This window comes from Dermacentor andersoni, chromosome 2 (assembly GCF_023375885.2).
Source record: "Dermacentor andersoni chromosome 2, qqDerAnde1_hic_scaffold, whole genome shotgun sequence".
Lineage (NCBI taxonomy): Eukaryota > Metazoa > Arthropoda > Arachnida > Ixodida > Ixodidae > Dermacentor > Dermacentor andersoni.
In genome coordinates this window covers 175,652,386-175,673,690 of record NC_092815.1, presented here as the reverse complement: position 1 = coordinate 175,673,690, position 21,305 = coordinate 175,652,386, and the positions used below count along the sequence as shown (strand labels likewise).

Sequence of the window (21,305 nt, the reverse complement as noted above, 5' to 3'; positions counted from 1 at the left end):
CCGCTGCACGTGCTTCGACCGACCCGCGGTGGCGGCGCCCTTCAGAGAACGAGCAAGGACGACAACGCTAACCGACCATGCGCCGCGTTTGGAGGATCGGTGACAACAGCAGGGCGGGCCACGTTTGGCGCCCCGTGCATTGTTGGTTAATTTGCCGGGTCGTCATGGTCTCTCTGCCGCAGGGGGAGCCATCCTGGCAAAAGGGTGCTTTGCGGTACGGGGGGCCCCAGGATTCGTCAAAGTCTGTCGACACACGTGGCGACTAGAGGAAAAAGGCAGCTCTGGAATTTAGAGGCGCCGGCGGGGGTCGGGCGTGACCATCTGACTACGGGGACGCCAGACAATGGAAACCACGACGACTGCGCTGCAAAGGTCATCGGCCCTCGGAGAGAGCACCGAAACCTGTGCGGCATGTGTGTGTAAAACCCGTACCCTCTTCTCACAAAGGCGACCACGAGGACTTTCTACGATGACGTCGTTCGATGACGTCAAACGGAGTGCTTATAAGCAGCGATTGTCGGCTGCTAGTGTGTGCTCGTCGTCGTGCTCTGTGCTCGTCAATGTGCTCGTGAGCTGTGTGCTCGTTTGCTGTATGAGCTTGTCTTGCGGCCCCATTTGGGAGTCACGCTAGACTGTGTAAATGTATCCAATGTTCAACTGTAAATACTGTAAATAAACCCTGTTCACCTAGTTCCTCCCAAGTTCCTCTCTACGACCTTCAACTCCTTCAAATGGTGGCAGCGGCGAGATCGTCCGACAACTCCTACATCTTGTTGATAGCGGTGGGATCGTCCGACGAATCTAATAATGCGGGGCCGAGATTGTAGAATGCATTCCCAATAAATTTCAGTTGTGAGTCCAGCGTTTTCCTGTCCGTTTCGTTTTACTTGCGCTCGCGTTCGCACTTACTGGAACCCCTTGTACGTTCACCATGCACCAACTGGCCCAGCAAACCACACTACTAAACTGAAGCATAGCATTGTTCCCTGTGATGTCAGATCTACAACCACGCAACAACATTTGGATCGTATCCTGATATACTAAAAATAGCTAATGTAGTGCCCATCTTAAAGTATGGGGATCGAAGCGACGCAAATAGTTACAGGCCAATTTATGTGCTTAGGAAACCAACACAATTCTTGAAAAACTAATTTCACTACAATTAAGAAGTTTTTAAGTACAAATAGCGCAATATTACTTTAGCAACATGCTTTCGTAGCAAACAGGTCGACCTCTACCACCGTAATAACCCTCACTCAAGATATTGACAATGCTCGTTTAGGCAGTAAATTTAGGATAGCTGTTTTCTTATATGTAGATATCAAAAATGGCTTCGATGCATTTAGTCACTGCATATGATTCAAGAAACTTGGGTTGTGTGGCGTAGCTGGCAACACTCTCCAATAATTTACCAATTACCTCACATCGCAGAAACAGAAAGTCTCCTTTGAAAGTTTCCACTGCTCATATAACAGTGTAAACAATGGGGTGCCTCAAGAGTTGGTAGTGCGACACATTTTATTTTCAATTTAGCTAAGCGACCTCACCAATACTCTGCAAGCCTCTAATGTATTCGCTTCCACATTTGCAAAATATTATAACTTCCGAGTTACTTTCTTTTATTGATAAAAGGTGATGTTGACGCACAATTTAAGGCGCCGGCTGCTCCTTAGCTCTTGCATGGGTCTAGCTTACAACATACAGGGTTCAGGATTACATATCAAATAACCTTTTCATACAAGCATCAGGACTTGAAAGTAACGTTTTCACAGTAACACTATGGTGTAAGAAACACATGGTACATACAATATACAAGTTAAATGACTTCACAGTTCTGTAGAAAAAGGTCTAAAAAATGCAAATGATACTGTCGCTTATTACACAGTCTCTAGTCAGCGGGTGGTAGATACATCGTGTAAATGCATTATCGCATATAGTCACAGCAGAACAGTCAACATAACATAATCCACACACACACACACACACACACACACACACACACACACACACACACACACACACACACACACACACACACACACACACACACACACACACACACACACACGCACGGACGCACACACACACACACACACACACACACACACACACACACACACACACACACACACACACACACACACACATATATATATATATATATCGACATTGAAATGTAAGGAATAAGAAAAACGTTAATAACCGTATAACAATGCCGCTATCTTCATGAAAAGTCTTAAATGCTTTTAAAGCGGTGTTCTGCTGGGACGTTGTTGGCCAAGGACCCAAAAGTTTCTTTAAACTGAAAGGTCTGCGGTATAATGTAATTAGGGTTGATTTAAGTCGGCGTCATGGTGTGTCGTGATGTGGGAAATCTGGAAGGAGATGATGTATATCTTCGTCTACAAATCCACAGTCCCATTCGGGGGTTTCTGCACGGCTAATTCTGTGTAAGAAATGTTTTGTGTAGGCAGTGCCTAGCCTTAATCGATGAATAAGCGTTTCCATATTTCTATCTAATGAGAATGAAAATTTGATTTCAATAAACAGATCAAAATGATACAAATCCGAACTCTTAGAATTCTGGTCAAACCACGTATTTCTACACATTTCGAAAGACGTTGTCCTTACAATGCAGCGTAATTCATTCTTCGATATTGGGAGTGGAACCACATTATCTTTGAGGTGTACTTGTGCTGCTTCATCGGCTGATGTGCTGCCAGGAATGTTACCATGCTTTGGTATGCACTGGAATGCTATTACATGTGTCGCTTGGCTTGCCTTTGCGAGGTCTTTAAGTGTTTCGTATACTACCACTGATTGTTTTTCCTTTTGTGCTCCAGAGTGATGTCAGAGCCGCCTGTGAATCGCTGCAGATTACTCATTTTTGCGTATATCTTACTGGCAATATAAATTTTATCGCACATAGGATTGCGATCACTTCAGCCGTCGTGGACGAAGTCGCACGAGATAACTTAAATGATTCTTGTTTGTTCAAGTGTGGTATAATGAATGATGAAGTTGAAGAGGTTGCTGTACTAGAGCCATCTGTATAGACGTGTCTGTATCCTGAATACCGCAAATATATCTGGTAAAGTGCTAGTTGTTGAGTATCTTGAATGAACATGTCTCTATTTCTGAATATACCGTCTACTGACAATTTGATTTTTGGAAGTGTAAGCAGCCATGGAGGATCTTCGACGTCTGAGTTACAAAGAGAGAGAGAGAGAGAGATGCAAATGAGAGAAAGGCAGGGAGGTTAACCAGACCTAAAACTTCTGGTTTGCTACCCTGCACTAGGGGAAGGGAAAGGGGAAGTAAAGAAGGAAAGAAGAGCGTGACAAAAATAAAAGCGTGAGAAAAAAAATATGAAAAGGGATGAAATGGGGTCATTATAGTCTTTCTAATAGGCCACTGTCACGTAGAAAAGTCAACAAAGCCTTGACAGACTTTTGCTGCGACGACAGTTCACCTCGGCATTCCAAAACTGACTGTTCTGAAAGTGGCCTGTCGTCAAGGAGTGCCAACGCGGTCGCTAGTGACAGCCGGTGCGCGCTGTATTAAGGACAGTGGCAAAGCACGTGTTCGATGTCCTCCTCGCCGACGCAGTGTCTGCAAGCCGCGCTGTCATCCATACCGACTCGGAAGGCGAAGGATCTTGTGTAGGCGACACCAAGCCACAGTCGGCAAAATACTGCTGTTTCGAGTCGAGAGAGTCCAGATGGGCGTCGAAGTCGAAGGGATGGATCCAGTCGGTGTAGACGTGTATGCTTTAAGCTTGGTGTGTGCCATAAAGTTTTGATGGCTTCATTTGCAAGCACACGAATTTTCGTTGCAGCGTCTGTTCTTGAGAATGGAATGGAGTCTTGCAAGCCCTCCTCATGTTACAAAATTCATTTCTTGGCAATATATGAAGATTTTCTCGAATTTTTATACGAACATAACTTCCATCTCGTTTCATTTTGGCTAGAAACAATGGGTGGCTTTTATGCTGCGTTTGAAGACGAAAATAATGTCGGCATGTTTCTGTAGTTCTCATAACTGGAAACGGTGATTGGCGAGCCTCAGCTATTACACGACAGCTAGAAGTCCCTCGTGGAACTCCTAGGCATATGCGTAGTCCTCTAGCTAAAAGTCTTTGAAGTTGCTCTTCTGACGTGTGGGAAAGTACGTCTAAGACGGGCGCGGAATACGGAGCTTTTTGTCGTATTAATGCATTGTAAACAGCCAGCATGGATTACACTTATCCATCCCATGTCTGTACTTCCCATCCTGTAAGTCTGCGAAGTACAGTCACCATTACACTGACCTCGTTTTCAAGTGTTTTCATGTAGGGTGGCCAGGATAGCTGCCTATCAGTATTATGCCAAGGAATCGACGTTGTGTGACAATCATTAGCGGATGTCCTTCCAGATTAAGAGTGAAATTTTTAACTGACTCTGAGTGAATGGCAATACAGCTGTCCTTTGCATGTGATACAACCATTCCTCTCTCTCTCTCTCTCTCTCTCTCTCTCTCTCTCTCTCTCTCTCAAAAATTGGTTAATGATATTTATGCCATCTTGCAATGCCATCTGAAGTAATTGAACATTAGACCCAGATGTCGAAATACACACATCAGCTGCATAAAGTGAAAACCTTAGCTGTGATGGCAGTGTTCTTGTTAAATCAGCCACAACGCACTTAAAAAGAAAAGGGCTGAGTACGCTTCCCTATGGTACTCCCTCTTTGACAACATGATCAGGGCTCTCTCCTTCACCAGTCTGAACAAATATTTCGCGACCTGATAAAAATTCAGAAATCCATCGCAAGGACGTGTCAGACATTCCGAGTTCCAACATGCTTAGCAGAACATGAATGTGACTAATAGTGTCAAATGCCCTCTTGATGTCTAGGAATGCTGCTATCGTCCTGTTTTCACATGCACGATCGTGTTCCACACAGGTTACTATATATAATATTGCATCCATTGTGCATCTCTGTTTTCTAAAACATGTTAAGTAGTTGGACAACACATCCATTTCATTACACCACCATTGAAGTCGCGAGTCAATCATTTTCTCCATTACTTTGCATAACCAACTTGTCAAACTAACTGGGCTGAAGGATTGAAGGCACAAGGGCGTCTTAACCAGCTTTAAAATTGGGATGATTCGAGCGACTTTCCAACAGTCATGTACAGTTTCTTCTATCAATAGATTATTATAGATGCCTAAGAGAGCATTTGTACTTGTCGGCCCGAGGTTTCTTAGCATCTTGCACGTAATGCCGTCCGGCCCAGCAGCAAACTTTTGGCGACATGATGCAATTGCACATTAAAACTCGCTTAATGTGAAAGCATGATCTAATTGATAATGTTGTGACTAATAGCAAGCAGTAATTTTGTGCTTAGCTAACACCACTGAATTATCAAATTTCGCACATTGTGATGAAAAAGTAGGTCTGGAAATAAGCGCGCAAAATTCATCTGCATCTACTATGCCATACGTGTCTCGAGCTACAGGGAGAACACGAAATGGGAACCTCTGTGTTACAGATCCGCTAAAAGAACGAATTACTAGAAAAATTCCTGGGGCAGACGTGTGAGGACACAGCGTGCCGCAGAAGTTGCGCCAGCGCCTAAACTTTCCATTCGTCTGCGCATTACATTGTGAATTTTCTGAGCGTTTTTGTATGCCTCTAACCTCCGTTCCGTCGGTTCGCTCTTTCGGATCGGCGTCTGATGGCTCTTAGGTGTTCATACTTTCCGTCAACTGCAGCATAAGTTTTTGGAATTGAGACCTTCTCTGTGCATATGTTCACATTATCCTGCGAAAGTTCAGTAAATTTTTCCATCGTTGTATGTTGATTAATTTGATCCGTTAAGCGGTACCGAAAGGCTTTCCAGTTGGTTAGTCTGCCGTAACACCTGATATCAAAGTGCATGCTAGGATGATTTATAAGGATAGGAAAGTGGTCACTTCCGCGCTTTTCCACATCTGTTGTCCATCCCACATCATTCACTAGATCATGCGAACACAGCGTTACATCTACGCAGCTTGAATTATTGTATCCACGAAGGAATGTTGGCGACCCATTGTTTAAAACAGTCAAATTGCATTTATCTCGATAACGTTACCACGTGCATCCCATCGATCACTGCCCCAGATAATGTTGTGTGCATTGAAGTCTCCACATATAAATACATTATAATGAGCTATCTTGAAGATATCCACTAGCGCTTCTACTGAAATCCGGTCTGAAGGTTGCAGACACAGATTAATCATTGTTATGCTTACCAAAGGATGCTTTACATGCAATGAATTCTGGAATGTCTGAATCTGTGGACTGAATTTGTTAAGATGGTAAGTCCTTTCTGACGCGCAGGAGCACTCTGCTAACGTTACTTAGACGAGACGTCTTGCATATCACATAATTCGAGAGGCGAAAATCGTCACTGATTCCCGCCTCTTGAATGCAAAGTACTGGAAATTTGTTTTGTACAAGCAGTTTACGAAAGCCAGCACACTTCTTTCGAGGACTGTTGGCATTCCAGTGAAATATGGAGACATTTCTTGTAGCGGTTATTCATGTACTGCTTGCCGCAGTTTTGGCCCGGATAGTTGACACAATAGTGCTTCCAAAGGCAACAAGGCTTTAATTTCTGGTAGGGTGCTTCCAGCAGAGCAGATAGGATTGCTTTAAGAGCTGCGAAAAGCATTGGAAAAATCAGTTTCGTCACCGATGCCGTAGTATCATCGCTATGCGTTACTTCTGCAGTAGGTGCGTAAGGTCGCTGAGAATAATGTGCGCGAATATTGGAGCTTTCTGATGTATTACTTTCTGCCTGTTGCCGTGTGGGTTTCCGTAGCATTGACGCATAAGACTGGGCGCTTGACTGTGATCTCTTGGCTGGTCTCTTGGCTGCACTGTTGGTTATTCTCCTGAGGAGGAATAACTTGTTGGTTCTCTTGGCTGTGGTGGCTCCGATGCCCGCTTAGATGGGTGACCTTGCACTGGATGAACAATCTCAAGGTTTGGGGGGGTTTCATTGCGTCGCTGTTGTCTTCCATAGATCAGTTGATGTCGACGCATTTGTGCCGCTGCCTTGTTCTGAGGGCAGCCTGATTAGGAGGCGGCATGGTTCCTTGCGCAGTTCGCACATTTAGGTCGGAGTGACTTGCACTCCTTGAGGTGATGATCTTCTGAGCAGATCTTGCATCGACGTGTGTTGCGGCAGTTTTTCGCCATGTGCCCAAATCGCTGGCAATTATAGCAGCGAAGTGCTGGTCCTTGATATTCCTCGACAGGACGACTGGTGAAATCTAAATAAGTTCTTCCTTCTTCGCGATCGTCTCTGAAAGTCAGAATTAATGTGTGAAGTGGATGGAACTTTACTGCTCCATCTTCCTGGCGGTAATACTTTATTTGTCTGTGTGCCGATATAACTCCTGCATCTTTCAAGAAGTCTAGGAGTAGCTCGTCTGTATACTTCAGAGGCACATGTCTTTCCCAACGATTCGCGTGTATGACTCTGGGATGAAGGGCTTGACTTACCGGCCGCCTACACTTGAGAGCATCAGAAGGCGTTTTGTAGGTGCTAAGGAAGCAACGCTGACACTGAAGCTTCCGTCTCTCGTCATCCTGAAAGGCTGTACTTTTTCGTTGGAAGCGGAAGTCATTTCGGCAGACACTCGGTTTGGATTCACTTGCCAAAACATAGTACCTTCACTTGCTGAGCGAAAGACAACTGGAAAGCCTTCTGCTCGTTTTTTCTTATACGGGACCAAAGTAAATGGTGCACCTTCACATCTTCACCCATCTCTTCTTCATCACTTAGCTCCTAATTTGATGTTGTGTCATCATACTTGCTGTCCTCTAGACGAGGTTTCTTGCTCTCGGCTTCACCGTTAGCCATTATTCCTGAAGTCACCGAAGTTGATTCCGAGTTGTGGAGAACAAGACGCGCCGGCTTTATGAAGCTTTGTGAGGCCTGCAAAGCCCCAGGCTTTTCATTACGGCTTGTAGTATCATTCATATGGCTTGCTACACTTGGACGAGCATCAGGATCGTGACGATGTTCTCGGCTTCCGACCACCGTAGTGGCAGGATAATAGCCAGGTACTCAAAAAAGAAACGTCGTATCAGTAAGGCGCCCGGCCCGCTGAAACTTCACCCGACATATTGTTAGTCAGTCGTCGTCAATGCTGGCCGCAAATGTAAAAAAAAAGAAAAACCAGAAAAATCAGAGCACCACAAAAAGACAGCGACCAATCAGATACACTTCTTATCTTACGAGTTGCTTAATGTCTCTAGTTGTTTCTCACAATATCATCGAACGTTATATGCCGAAAACAAGAACAAAAAATATCTAATTTTGCACTCTAGGAGAAAAAAAGAACAAAAAGCATTTCTATTAACTTTCTGTTACGTGATCGTACGATTTAAAGGGTGTATGCATCTAAATCTGTAGGAGTAATTTTCGATCAGCACCTGATCTGGAAGGAACAAATACAGAGTGTCTGTAAAGAATTAGCATTCGCTTGTTTCCCGTTTCCCTTTAAATGAAGCGCCATCATGCTTTCTTTGCAGTCTATTAAGACCATTGTATTTCTAATTTTTTAACAGCCATATTTCCTGTTGCGCAGAGTCGTGGGGTATAAAAAAATACTTCGTACTCAACATCACTACATCGGCTACAAAATCGAGCTCATACCGTTTTCATCGGTCGCTCATTCTACTAACAAAGTTTATCAGCCGGTACGTATAATGCCCACCACTGTCCTGTGTAAATACAAGACGTCGCCTTTTAGAGACAACATTATATGTAACAACAATCCACTTCCTTCTAGCACGGTGAAACTTCGCAATACGAGACAAGCATTACGTGGTAACTACAACTTACGCAAATGTCACACTGTATATGGCGAGAGACTTGTTCAATTTCACGGTACAAAGGCTTGAAATGAAATGCCACTGACAATAAAAACTAACAGGAACTTAAGTAGATAAACTGCTTTACATAAATCATCCAAATATTTGCGGGTGACCTACAAATACAACTGCTTAGATGCAATTGTATTTCTTTATTGTCACTTCGACGTTCATTACCAATTGCAGTAGTATAACGAATGAGTCACTATTTGTGTATCTCGCTTTTATATTTATATATCTTTTTCGTTTTTCTTACGTTTATTCCAGTAGCCTACCCGTAGATGAAGTTTGCTTTGGAGCTTGAGCAAGCCTTTTGATTATCGGTTAAGTCATTATGTTCATATTTTTATATGTTGACATAAAAGCTAATTGATAGGTAGATGGATAATAGCTATAACCAGATAGGTAGATTGATTGAGTGATGATTTATTGATTGAATCCGATGGTACAGTCGCCACTGTCCGATCGTCGTGGAGAGAGCAATTAAGCGTGGCCAGCGCTTTGCTCGCAAGTTCCACGCGGAGAGCGAAGTGAAAACTGAACGACCAGCAGAAAAATTCTAACAGAGGTTCGAGAAAGCCCGTACGGGCTGCACCGAGAGATTCCTCAGTGCTGCTAGCGATTCGCTTGTCACAAAACATTTAAACAAATTCGACAAACACTTCCAGGAACGACAACTCGTGAAAACGTTAAGCTAGAACAATGTAACAAAAGAAACGCAATCGGTTCATTGTCCCGAAATACCTAACGGAAGCAACGCAATAAAATTAGAATTCGTCTTGGAAGATTGTTCGCTTACCCGCCGCGATGGCATAGTTGGCTGTGGCGTTGCGTTATTGAGTATACGAGGTCGCGGGTTCGATCCCGGCCGCTGCAGCGGCCACTCGGGTGACAGGGACGGAGTGCAAAAAACGCTTATGCAACTTCCATTGAGTGCACATTAAAGAACACGAGGTGATCAAAATTTAATCCGTCGTCTTACACTACAGCACGTACCATAATAAGATCGTGATTTCTTTACACGTGAAACCTCAGAATTCAATCAAACAGTATTATTCCAGGATCAAGTCAATCTAATTAAATCAAAGTTTATTTTATTCTGTTGGGTTGCGGAAATAAAGGCAACGTAAAAAAGGCCTTTTAAGAGAGCTTGGCGAGTTCACAGATGTCCCAGGCAACACAATTCGAATCTATAGTCATGAGCGAAGGAACTTCGGTCAATTACCTTTTTGTCAGCGCGAAGATAAATTACACAAGCAGAAAGCGATATGGTTAAGAGATCGTCGAGAAAGCACAGTAATGCGCAGCGCACGCTTCATTCGAGTGGCGAGATTGCCATACGCTTGATGGAACAAAGTTTGAGCGCGCAGATGTTTGAGCTGTACTCCGAACCCGTATTTGGAAATGCTACTCAACTAGACGGTCAGTTACTTACCCAGAAAGCAGAAGGCGGCGCTGGCATTCGACTATACATCGGCACGGCGTTTTCATTCAATGCTCCTCGGCAGTTTTAGAGTTGCATGATTGCAAACGAAGCACTGTCAGAAGATCTGTCCGGTTGTGGACTAAGCAGGTATTTTTAAAATAACTCGTCGTTGCAGGAATCACCGAACTTAGCTTGTGCCTAAGTTCAGTTGAGAGGAGGCGTGCAGATGCTGTACGCTTGGTGAAGTCGTGTAAGAGCCACGGGACGAAATTGGTTCACGAATTCGGGCGAATAAAGTTATTCAGTCCATCCGACTGATGGTGCGAACCAAGAGGAGTGGCGTCAGCGCAAGTGAGACGCTACTGTGCGGACAGCGTAACAAAGCTGGAAAAATAATATGAGAATGTTGCTTACTTCGACGGGGCTTCACTTTGTGACTCTCTATGCAGCATACAACGCTACCGCACTGCTTCGTTTATGATTGGACGGAACAGCTTGTTTAGTAAACCCTTCTACCCTTTGCGTGCTACTCGTCATATATAAATATGCAGTTACCGCAGGTGCACAGGAGTCTATGAAGTGACCATATTTTTTTCACCTCCAGCAGGAGTGTGTGTTGGATAGATCAGGCTTAGTCGACACCTGTTACACGGATAAAAAAAATAGCAGAAACACACGGGAGGCCAGATGAAGAAGCCGACGGGGCTAGGTCGGACTAGTTAAGTGGATCGTGCAGCCGCATCAACCGGCAACCGCGAAGAGTTAACGGACTCGTTCGACACAAATCGTACTGTCAAGCTGGTGCCTTGCGCCACGCAACTGGTCTACCAGATTGCTTTATCGCGCGGAAATGCACAACTCAGCCAAACTGACCTGTGTATCAACTATGGCGTTAGAGAACACGAGGCTTCCCTTTCCTCAACTGCCAGGCGCTCGTTCGCCGAGTCACTGTAGGCAGCGGGGGCGCACACGTGTGTTTGGCAGCACAAGTATCTTAGGCCGCGGGAAAACGAAGAATGAAAGAGGGATTCTGAAGGCACGCCACGTAATTAAAAAAAAATGCCACTTGCGTTAGTGAACTGTATCTGTGCCTCACTGATGAAGAGACGAATTTGCTTAGTGCCACTGTTGATTACAGATAGATAAAGAAATTGGCCTCTTCAAATGGCAGTTTCCACATGCGACACGTGGCCTGCCGGTAGGTATATTTCGTCATTCAGGCGTCATTCTTTCAGTTGCAATCCAACTAGTCCCGTCGTCTTCTTCATGTGGTGTCTAGAGTGTTTCTTATGGTTTATTATCCACTTTACAAAGTAGCAGCTAGCCCAGTTCACCGGGTCGCAACAACCGTTAACTCTGTTTTCTACAATGTTCCTCGTTCGGCACTGCACCTAGATTCAGGTGACGATGTTTGATTATTATTTAATGGCAACCCCATTGATACGGGGTGGCCACAAATAGTCACCGAGAAAGCGTGACCTAATCAGGTTTTACTTCAACTTTTGCAGTTTAGCAGTTGGCCCGTCTCCGCTTTATATTGTAAGGTAACTTACGCCTGTGACCACCCTCGCTGCGCATCTCTTCTCTGTTCTTTTTTTCGCCAGTGCTCTAAAAGTTTCCTTGTTGATCACCGCTCACCAGTTAACATACTCGTGAGCTTTGAGCTCCAGGGCATCTGGAAGGTTGAACTTCCTTACTGTTTGACTGGGTGAATATCTTGGCGTTTCATTACGATCTGGTGAGCCGTACCCGGGCTTTTAATTCAGCAGATACGAATATTTCAATTTGCTGCTAATACTTTCTACGATATGTTATTGTATTCAGTCAGCCTGCTTGGCGCTCAAATAGCAAGGTGCTGCCCTTTGCGTCGTTGTGCCAATTCTCCCTTCTTGTTCGTTCGCTGCTGCATTCGTAAACCTCTCTGTACTTGTTTGTTTCCACGCTTTGCATCGCATTCGACGCCTCTGCTTATCTCTCTTTTTGAGGACTCCGTGGGTTGTCTTTTCTTTTATCCTGTAGTTGGTCTCCAAACTTTCTTGACTTCTTCCTGCATTCTGTGACACCGCTTTTTAGGCGCATATATTTGTGCACTTTAGCAGGCCATTCCTTTTCATCTATGTTCTTGAGCGAGGAGAGCGTATGGCAGCGCCACCCTTTTGAGCAAAGTGGTCACGGCGCTTCAATGGAAATCCCAGGCGACACTGTGCGAATATTGGCTAATCAGGAGATGTAAGCGTCTTTTCGAGCCCGCTAAAGTGGAGGCATGTTTCTGAAACAACACATTGCCTTGGGGAATCACCAATGGGAACGTTATCGAAGCGCATTATCTTCTTGCACCGAAGGGCGGCTCAGCGTTGTATTCGCTAGTGTCGATAAAACGCCTCGAGCCGGAGCCTGTTCGTGAATATGGGATTTAGCATTCGCTAACGGGCCACTCGAGTAAGCAGTGAAGAAGGCTGAGGTTCGAGGAAGTGAAGGCTTTTCTTTTATACAGATGGTCACTGGGAAGATGACGACAGGTAATCCCCATAACTGGCGAACGCCAGTGCAAACGGACTCTAGCCTTACCAAGGACGAGCAAAAACACATTTGTTAGTCCCAGATAAAGTAAGACTCCAGTCACGGCCTTCTTGGTAGGCCTCCTTGTGCCGCATATTGGCAGCCCGCGAAAGTCTAAAAAAAAATGGTGGCTGCTCTTGGGCGCTGGTACAAATTTTACTTGCTGCACCAGAAGCGGCCGCTATATTTTTCTAAACTTTCGTGGGGCCCAATGTGCTGCATCACGAGGGATGATTCCCTCCTCCTATCTGCCAGGACGCTTGTTTGGAGGTAACTTTCAATAACCTATCTTAAGCGGTCAAAATTAATCCGGAATACCTCACTACGGCGTGCCTCATGATAAGATATTGGTTTTGACACGTAAAACACACGAATCTAATTTATTTTTAGCTATGAAAGAATTTTTTTCTTAATTTCTGAAAGTGGAAGTCCCAGGCTACACTCGCAATATGTATTTATTGGATGGATATGGTCCGCATTGTTTACAAGTGGGGGGGGGGGGGGGGGCTGGGTTCCCTGCAGATGCAATGTGCATGTATAGTGTAGTGTCAATATTGTGTGTGTTAGTACTTTTCGTAAGACGACACCAGCCGTACCCCCGAGGCCAGACAGTCCTTCGACAGATATGCCTATAAGAAGTTGCCGACTGCCTTGTTCGCCCACTGGAATTAGCGCATGCGATAGGCTACATGAATTCGATACATTACTCAATACAGTGCCCACTGTATATGCATGTTACTCACAAAACACCGGATGCACCGTTTCCAGCCAAAACCACGCAGTGGTAAATCCGCGGTTTGCTCCATGGGTCGAAGGTCGGTATCTGCATAGCGCGAACTTGTCATGACATGTCCTTATGGCTTGAATTCGACAAGTCAAAGTTTCGCCACCGGTTTGAAATTTGCTTCCTCTCACTTCGGAAAGTGACACCCAGCCGATGGGGGACGGCATTCTTCAGGAAAGTGCGCCGTGTTTGTTGACTCAACCGAAACTGGTCCTATTTTTTTTTCTCCTTTCTTTTGAAAAGATGACGAAAGCGACAACATACGCCAATTCTTTGAGCGCGCGTAATAGCGGGTGAAAGCGTTTTTTTCGCAGCAGCGCAGCAACAGCAAAGGGGACAACGAGAACAAGTTTCGCTCTTTGAAACGGCTCTATAAAAGGGCACCGCCTCCACCCACAAGGCTCACTGCCGATCCAGCACTCGTATCTGCCGACATGATCGCTCAAGTAAGTTTGCTGGAGTGCGGAAAAAGCTGTGGCACAAATCGGCCCCGAAGCCGTTACGTAGTTCGTGGCCTCCGAGATTGCCATACGGCAAGGCAAAGCCCTACATTTATTAGTGCCTGTAGGCTGCCTGTTGTTATGTCTCGTGGGTGGGCCATAATTACCACGCGCGAAATCGTATAAGAGTGAGGGTCGTTTGTGCTCTACGCTCTGATACATCTCCGCGTAACAACTCAAGTGCTCGCCACATCTCATGCCACTTTGCAGGTGACACTGTTGCTGGTCATCTCGACCCTGGTAGTCGCGGGAGGTCACGGTGGCTACGGGCATTATGGTGGCTCCAGCAGGACGTACAGGAAACAGAATGTGGGTATTGCCAATGCGGCTCATGGATTTCTTTGTGTCAGTAATGCGATGCCAATAATATGGGTCTATATATTCAGTGCAGGGTTACCAAAGAATATTTCAGCGTAAAGTTTTGACATTGTGTAACGTAGGCCTCAAGGCAGCAGATTTACCTAATTCCATCTCAGATTTCTGGCACACAGGTGTGTCACTTCACTACAAGACAGCGCTGTATGGTGGCGTTATCTCTCAATTCGTAATTTATTCGTACCTTTTCGGAACACATTTCAAACTATTCTAATCTCTTTTCTCAAGTTGATGAGTGTAGAGCTTCGATCCTTCTGGTAATGCATAGCGAAGCACGTTAAAGCCCAGCTGAAGACACGATCGTGCATGTCCCCTCGCTCCGTCCTCGCCTCTTCTAGTACTTAAACGTTTTGTACTTTGTCTTTCCTCAAAAGCCCCGCATTATTAATTCCTCCTCAGCCAGTCGCTCTAGACATGGATATCGAGTTGAGATTGGCGGGATGAGGCCGGGGGCATAACGTTGCGCTTACCATCCGTCGTTCTCCCTTGTTCGCAGGACCACGGTCACTACGGCTTCGGCTACGACATCGTAAACGGCTATGGCGCCGTCAACGGCCGCCACGAGACCGGCTCGGCGTACGGCCCCGTGCACGGCTCCTACTACCTGGGTGACATCGACGGCCGCCACCGGCAGGTGCACTACGTCGCCGACAAGTGGGGATTCCGGGCCATGGTGAAGACCAATGAACCGGGAACCAAGAGCAGCCTTCCGGCCGCCGCTCCTTACCACTCGGCGCATGGCAAGACGGTGCCTGCCTACGGACACGGCGGATACGGCGGATACGGTGGACACAGAGGCTACGGAGGATACGGTGGCTACGGGGGCCACGGGTATTACGGCTAGAGCGTCGTCGTCGTTTCTCTAGAGCTGCGCCGTCCTGACCCTTCTTGTTAATTGTCTCTCTACTCGCCTTGTTTCCCTTTTGTAAGTACGTCTTTAACTAACAAATATATTTTCGAAGTCTTTAAAATTTCACGGTGTTGAGAGAATGTGACACAATGCTGGCACCAGGCGCGACCTAAATATGTCTTAGCAAAAATGTAGAGCACGGCAAGATACGGGACTAAGGACGTTACAGAAAGGGATGAAAAGGAGCATGAATAAAATTAGTGGCTTCCATAGCAAGACATTAAAATCAAAGTATAACACCTTTCTAACCTATACCTACCCTCAATTATATTGCACTGTACTTCGTATGAGGCATGAGACACTTCTACTCTATACCACATGGGTTGATGAACGGCCGATGTGACAGCGACAGCATAGAGAAGATTTTTTTACTGCTCAGCAGCCCGTTTTGCATTACTTCCTGTATTTGCATAGAGCACAGCAATGCAGTAATGACTTCCATTACATGGATGTTCTTCCGCAATTCGCTTACTTTACAAGTTTTCAGAAGTAATTTCGCCTAGCCTGCCATCATACTCCAACTGCCCAACCGGTATCTCAGAAGAAACACGAATGGAAAAAAAAATCCAGAACGGTGAGGCTGCACAGTAACCTAGCTTCAGTAATGTTGTCCTTAGACGTTGAGTTGCCACACAATCTGAGTGGAAAACAACCTTCTTTGTATTTATCTCTTCTTGATCTTTCTCTCTTTATTCCCCGTAGTTTACAAAAGAATCTTACGTTAGGTCAAAGGGCACAAGGCACGCACTACCTGACAAAGTCATGCCCGCTTTACAGCAGCATTTCAAACAATTCTAAATAACAAACAATTCTAAATAAGCACAAACAAGACATAAGAACACGCTTTACAGCCACCAAAGAAATGCCAAAATTAGAAACAGTGAGAACAGAACTCACAGATTGCACAAAATTCATTGAATAGAAATAGAAACGAATTGGTTTAGCGATTACAGGATGAAATGTAGAGTGTGCTACATGAACTACAGACTTTGCCGTTCTTTTTAAAGCTTAAATTCATGTGCTCACGTTCAATTAACCTGCAAGCGTATTTTAGCTGGCGCAAATCTAAGAAAAAAAATAATAGAGAAATTTGTGCTCAACAGCCTGGAGAGCACCTTGCCACATTATCCTTCTATTGTTGCCTTTCAGCCCTGCTCCAGTGGCTCTTGGCTTCTTCCTCGCTTGCTCTTTTCAGCACTGTTATATAAACTGAAGACCTACTACCGTTCAGAAAACCAGAAGACTTCGAGTGTGTTCGCCCATGTCAAGACAATAATCTTTCTGCAAATATGCACATGTTCTACGTCTGTTGGTGATATTTCTGTGCTTTCTTTGCTTGTCACGTTTCTCGTGTTCAATGTATGTGCCAACGCTTGATGCGTAAAAATGGACTGTAAATAAACGTTGCTATACTCACGGAGTCATAGTTGCACGTCTGGCTTTAAAACGCAGGGATCATGAGTTCGAGAACTCAGTTCAGTCACACCATTTCATAGCCTTATGAGATAATCCCTCTGCATAATTAGCCAAGGAATTTTTCAGTCACTCATCGCTTACTCTTTCATTTTCTAGTATGACGAGTATTGGGAAAGAGACGTTCTTTAGGAGGACACTAAGCAGGAATATTAGCTTAAGCTTCATTATCAAAATTACGCTGTTGAAATAGTAAAGAGGCCACACTTACTGTTAGGAGAGCCTTAAGTAAGCCCGAACAGAAGCAAGGACGAAGTGCAGTTGGCCCTCAAAAATTCCCGGGCCATTTTGCCGTGAGGGCATCAGTTTTGGTACATTGTCTATTGGAGTTTATTGCCAATTGCTCATCGGTAAAAAGCAGCATTACATCCTAAACGGACTGTATAGACTCGAGCTAGCAAGTTTGAAGAAACTTTTCGGCGCCGAGGTGACCGGAACTCGAGAAAACACTGAAATCTACGATGTCACACGGATGAACCGGCGCTGAGATTACGGCGCGAAATTCAGAAAAGGCAGGTTCGGCCATCATTTTCTTCTACAGTAGCCAACAAATTCTTTCGCCAAATAATGGAAATCACATTGAGTGCTGGGGATGCTTGCTGCCTGCCCCTGTGCCTAAATCGTCCTACTCCAGAGACAAGGGTACCGTGTAATGTGACCCCTTCATATACATTGCGGACACACGTACATCGTAGAAATGTGTACACTCAGTAACAGGTAGTCACTAAGATATCTAGTAGTGGCGAATGACGAAAAGAAGAAGAACCGAGAACTTCGACTGTGCGTCAGTCACCAACTATACGAAGCCTGAATAAAATTAATACGAGGAAGCTATAGGGTAAATTAGCTGTTTTTATCCAAATGTAGAAATAATAAGGTAAAGGGAACTGAAAGTGGTCGAAGAGATAGCTTGCTGCAGGTGAGAATACTAAAAGCGTCTTGGTTACGCGTGGAACTCTGTCAATGTTGCTATAAGGTAGAAGTGGATGATGTACCTTAAATGAACTACGAAACACAACTTTAAATCAGATTTCAGAGGTCCATGATTGGCTGCAAAGCACGTGACATACAAATAATACATAATTCACGTCCTCGCACATCACCTACAGCGTAACTATAAGGCCAGGGCCAGCATTCGATTTGATCGAAACATTTCTCTGTTCAAACACCCCTATTAAAGTTGTTTGAAGAGCGAAATTGCGAAATAGCGTGGTGTTGGCGTGCGACGGGTTAAACCCAAGTTTCAATCACTGTAATATGGATAAATGTTAGACGGGCGTCTGATACGTAATTCTGTAACCGGTAACACCACTCACTAGTTGTCGTGGCTTTGTAATAAGGGCGTGGGAATATTCGTAACTTAGAAAATGAATCGAATAGATCTCGCTATTGGATGCGTTATGCGATTCGAGAACTCGCTATTCGCCGTTGTCGGATATTCGTTTCTTTTACCATGCAAGCGATAAAAGCTCTTGCTGGCGGTTTCGAGGGCGGCAAACCGATATCGGTGAGGGCTTTTCCGAATGAGTCTGCTGCAAGACAGCAGCAGTTACGCGGAGGCACTAGTTGCTGAACGTACTGGTGCTGAACGTACATGCTTTGCTGAGCGCACTGAGCATATTGGTGCTGAACTAGGTGCTGAACGTACGTAGTTGCTGAAGGTACTGCAATTCCGCTCAATAGCATTCAGTCATTCATTAAGACTCCTAGCTCTTAGACCACCTACATATTTATCGCCTTGATTTAGATAAATGAAATTTAGATACCATGTTCGAACATTTAAAAAGAACGATGTGCGAAGCTGCAGTATAACATATATCTATTTTTGTTTTTCGATGAACATAGCATTGAACATCCGTGGATCTTGTGTCATGTTCGCTTTTATTTATTACAGCGAAGCTGTTAGCCTCTATTTGGGAGTGATTTTTCGGCATGGGCTCACCCAAAAAACAGTACCGCGACCTGGCGGCCGCGGCCACTCAGACATACCTCAAACGGCAGCTGCAAATGCACTTAGTGTTTGCGTTTACACGCAGCAGAAATATTTTTTTCTCGTATATTCGAATTACAGTTCGATGCTGTCAGGTCTGCAGGTTGTGTGTAAATCGTACTTTACGAATTTTACGACGCATTTTGCTTTCAGAAAATCAATTAGTCCAATAATGCACTTGCGCTAGGCTGAGGGCCTACAAGGATGAAAATGTATGCTGCACTTCCGCACACGTGCGTGCGCGCGTGACGAACGTGTACAAAGACAATTTTACGGAAGCGTTTAGGTGCCGCCATCTTGGGCTGTTAACGCTGCTGTTTTCTGTCTTTAACAACGAAGTGCACGCTACTACAGTCGATTCGCAAGCATGAAAATAGCTGTATAAATGCGTTCAGCGTTTCGTTACCATGTTACGTCGCTTTACTTCTACTGAAGCATCAGTTCTTTGTGTAGCAGCCAAAAATGGCGGCCCCCATTAACCGAATATAAAATCGTCTATAGGTATATGGCCCCTGTGCCAGTTGCATACGTCGCACAGCGTGTGCTGCGACCATAATGGACGTTATGGCAAACACTGTCCAAAAACAGTGCCTCTACCTAGCGGCCGCGGCTACCCAGACAGACCTCAAACGGCAGCTGGAAAAGGCCTTTGGCTTTCTGTTTCCACGCAACAGAATTGAGTTTTCTCGTATATTTGTATTACAATCCAAAGCTATCATGTCTGCAGCTTGTGATTGAGCCGAACTCCACGCATTTTTCTGACGCAATTTACTTTTAAACATTCATTTAGTTCAACAAGGCACTTGCGCTTGTAGGAGGGCCTAGAATGATGAGGACATATGCTTGACTTCCGCACCAGGGTTGCCAAATTTGGCTACTTTGCTCCAAATTAGCTACTTTTTGAGGCTGGTGGCGCGAAAAAAAGGTGCCTTGGCTACTTGGCTACTTTTCTGGCTACTTTTGAAATAGCTTGATTATTGTAAAAATTGGATACAAACTTGTGTAGCTCATATTATGCAGCAACATTAGCAAATATTTAGGCCAACGCACGACCACGGCACTTCAAATCTTTTCATGCTGGTCCATCATCATCGTCAATCTGACTCGGGCGCTTTCAGTTCATGCAAATGATTTCGCACTAGTGACGTCACAGCATCTTCCATCTTCGCCTTGACGTTCCGCGTCAGGCCTGCTACACCACGAGACGTTCATTTGAGGGATCGCCAGCTGTTTGTGCGCAGACGCAAGTAGCAACGGACGCGAGAGAGAATCTGGGGGTTTTTGCCCCTCGAATATATGACTCTGCCTAGGCACTACAGAGGAGGTGTTTATGGGTTTTTATGTAGGTGTTTGTCCCCAGGCGTGCTGGCGTTGCGGAGTGGGGTCGTTTGTTTACGCTCGGACGCTCGCTGGCTGCTGGCGCGGCAAAATAGGTGAAGAAGCGGGCACTGACGGCCGATTTGGCGACCGCTGTGTCGGACAGACTGTCTCGCACCTGCGGCGTTCGTGCTAACTCAATCGTGGCGGATCATAGCTTTCTCGTGCCTTACGGCAATGTTCCTTGTAAATAACATCGCAGATGTTTCTGTGGGAGCAGCAGCGACCGTAGTAGAGCCCGGGCCGCATATATTGAAAATCTAGAAGGCAATCCCTTAGCAATCGCGGTTGAACGCAAGTAGATGAAAGGCCGCCGGTGACGATGACCGACTCGGCACCAGCGCCGCAGGCGCGAGAAGGTCTGTCCAACGTACCTTCAGAGGCCAAGTTGACTGATGTTGCAGAAGTCGCGGGGGGCGCTAGTGCTGAACTTAGCGTCACAAGTTGGGCTGGACGTAACTATATTTATCCAATCGTGTTTTTTACTAATTGTAACAACGTGTCAGTATTTCGCATTATTGGCGGCACCTCCAGGACATCAATGATGCAACGAGGCACCAAAGCTACAACCTGGACTGGTCCGTGGGTTGGGGCTCGCAGAGGACTGCGCGTGCCAGGAGCGTATAAGATCTGCTGTCCGCTATCACGGACAACCAGTTTTTTATGTGAACACCCCCTGGTACGCTTCGGCCTCCGCGGCCCCAACCCACGGGCCGCCCTGCTTCCAGCTTTGATACCCCCGCTACACCTTGGGTGCCCTGAATATCCTGCGCCGCCTGCTTCATTGTAGCCACAAGTGCTCTCCTGAGGCATCCGTTTGCCGATTACACATGCCCTCCTGGAGTAACGCTTGTAAAAAATTCCATCTATCGTCGCGACGAAAAAAGCGACCCGTGACTTATACAACACCACTCAGAACCTTACCCCTTCAGACACAGCGATCACCAAATGGGGCGTCCGTGCCCATTGCCTCACCGCGCGGGCAGCCAGCGGCGGAGC

At 45.5% G+C, this 21,305-nt stretch overlaps 1 protein-coding gene across 1 annotated transcript; it reads left to right on the top strand.

Annotated features, from left to right (window-relative positions):
• Nucleotides 1-14,115: 14,115 nt before the first annotated feature.
• On the top strand, nucleotides 14,116-16,878 carry LOC129380152 (adult-specific rigid cuticular protein 15.7-like). The gene is made up of 4 exons (XM_055076431.2): nucleotides 14,116-14,127; nucleotides 14,392-14,490; nucleotides 15,053-15,481; nucleotides 16,616-16,878. Exons 1-3 carry the CDS (start codon nucleotides 14,116-14,118, stop codon nucleotides 15,398-15,400), a joined length of 459 nt encoding a protein of 152 aa, XP_054932406.1. The 3' UTR covers nucleotides 15,401-15,481; nucleotides 16,616-16,878.
• Nucleotides 16,879-21,305: the final 4,427 nt, after the last annotated feature.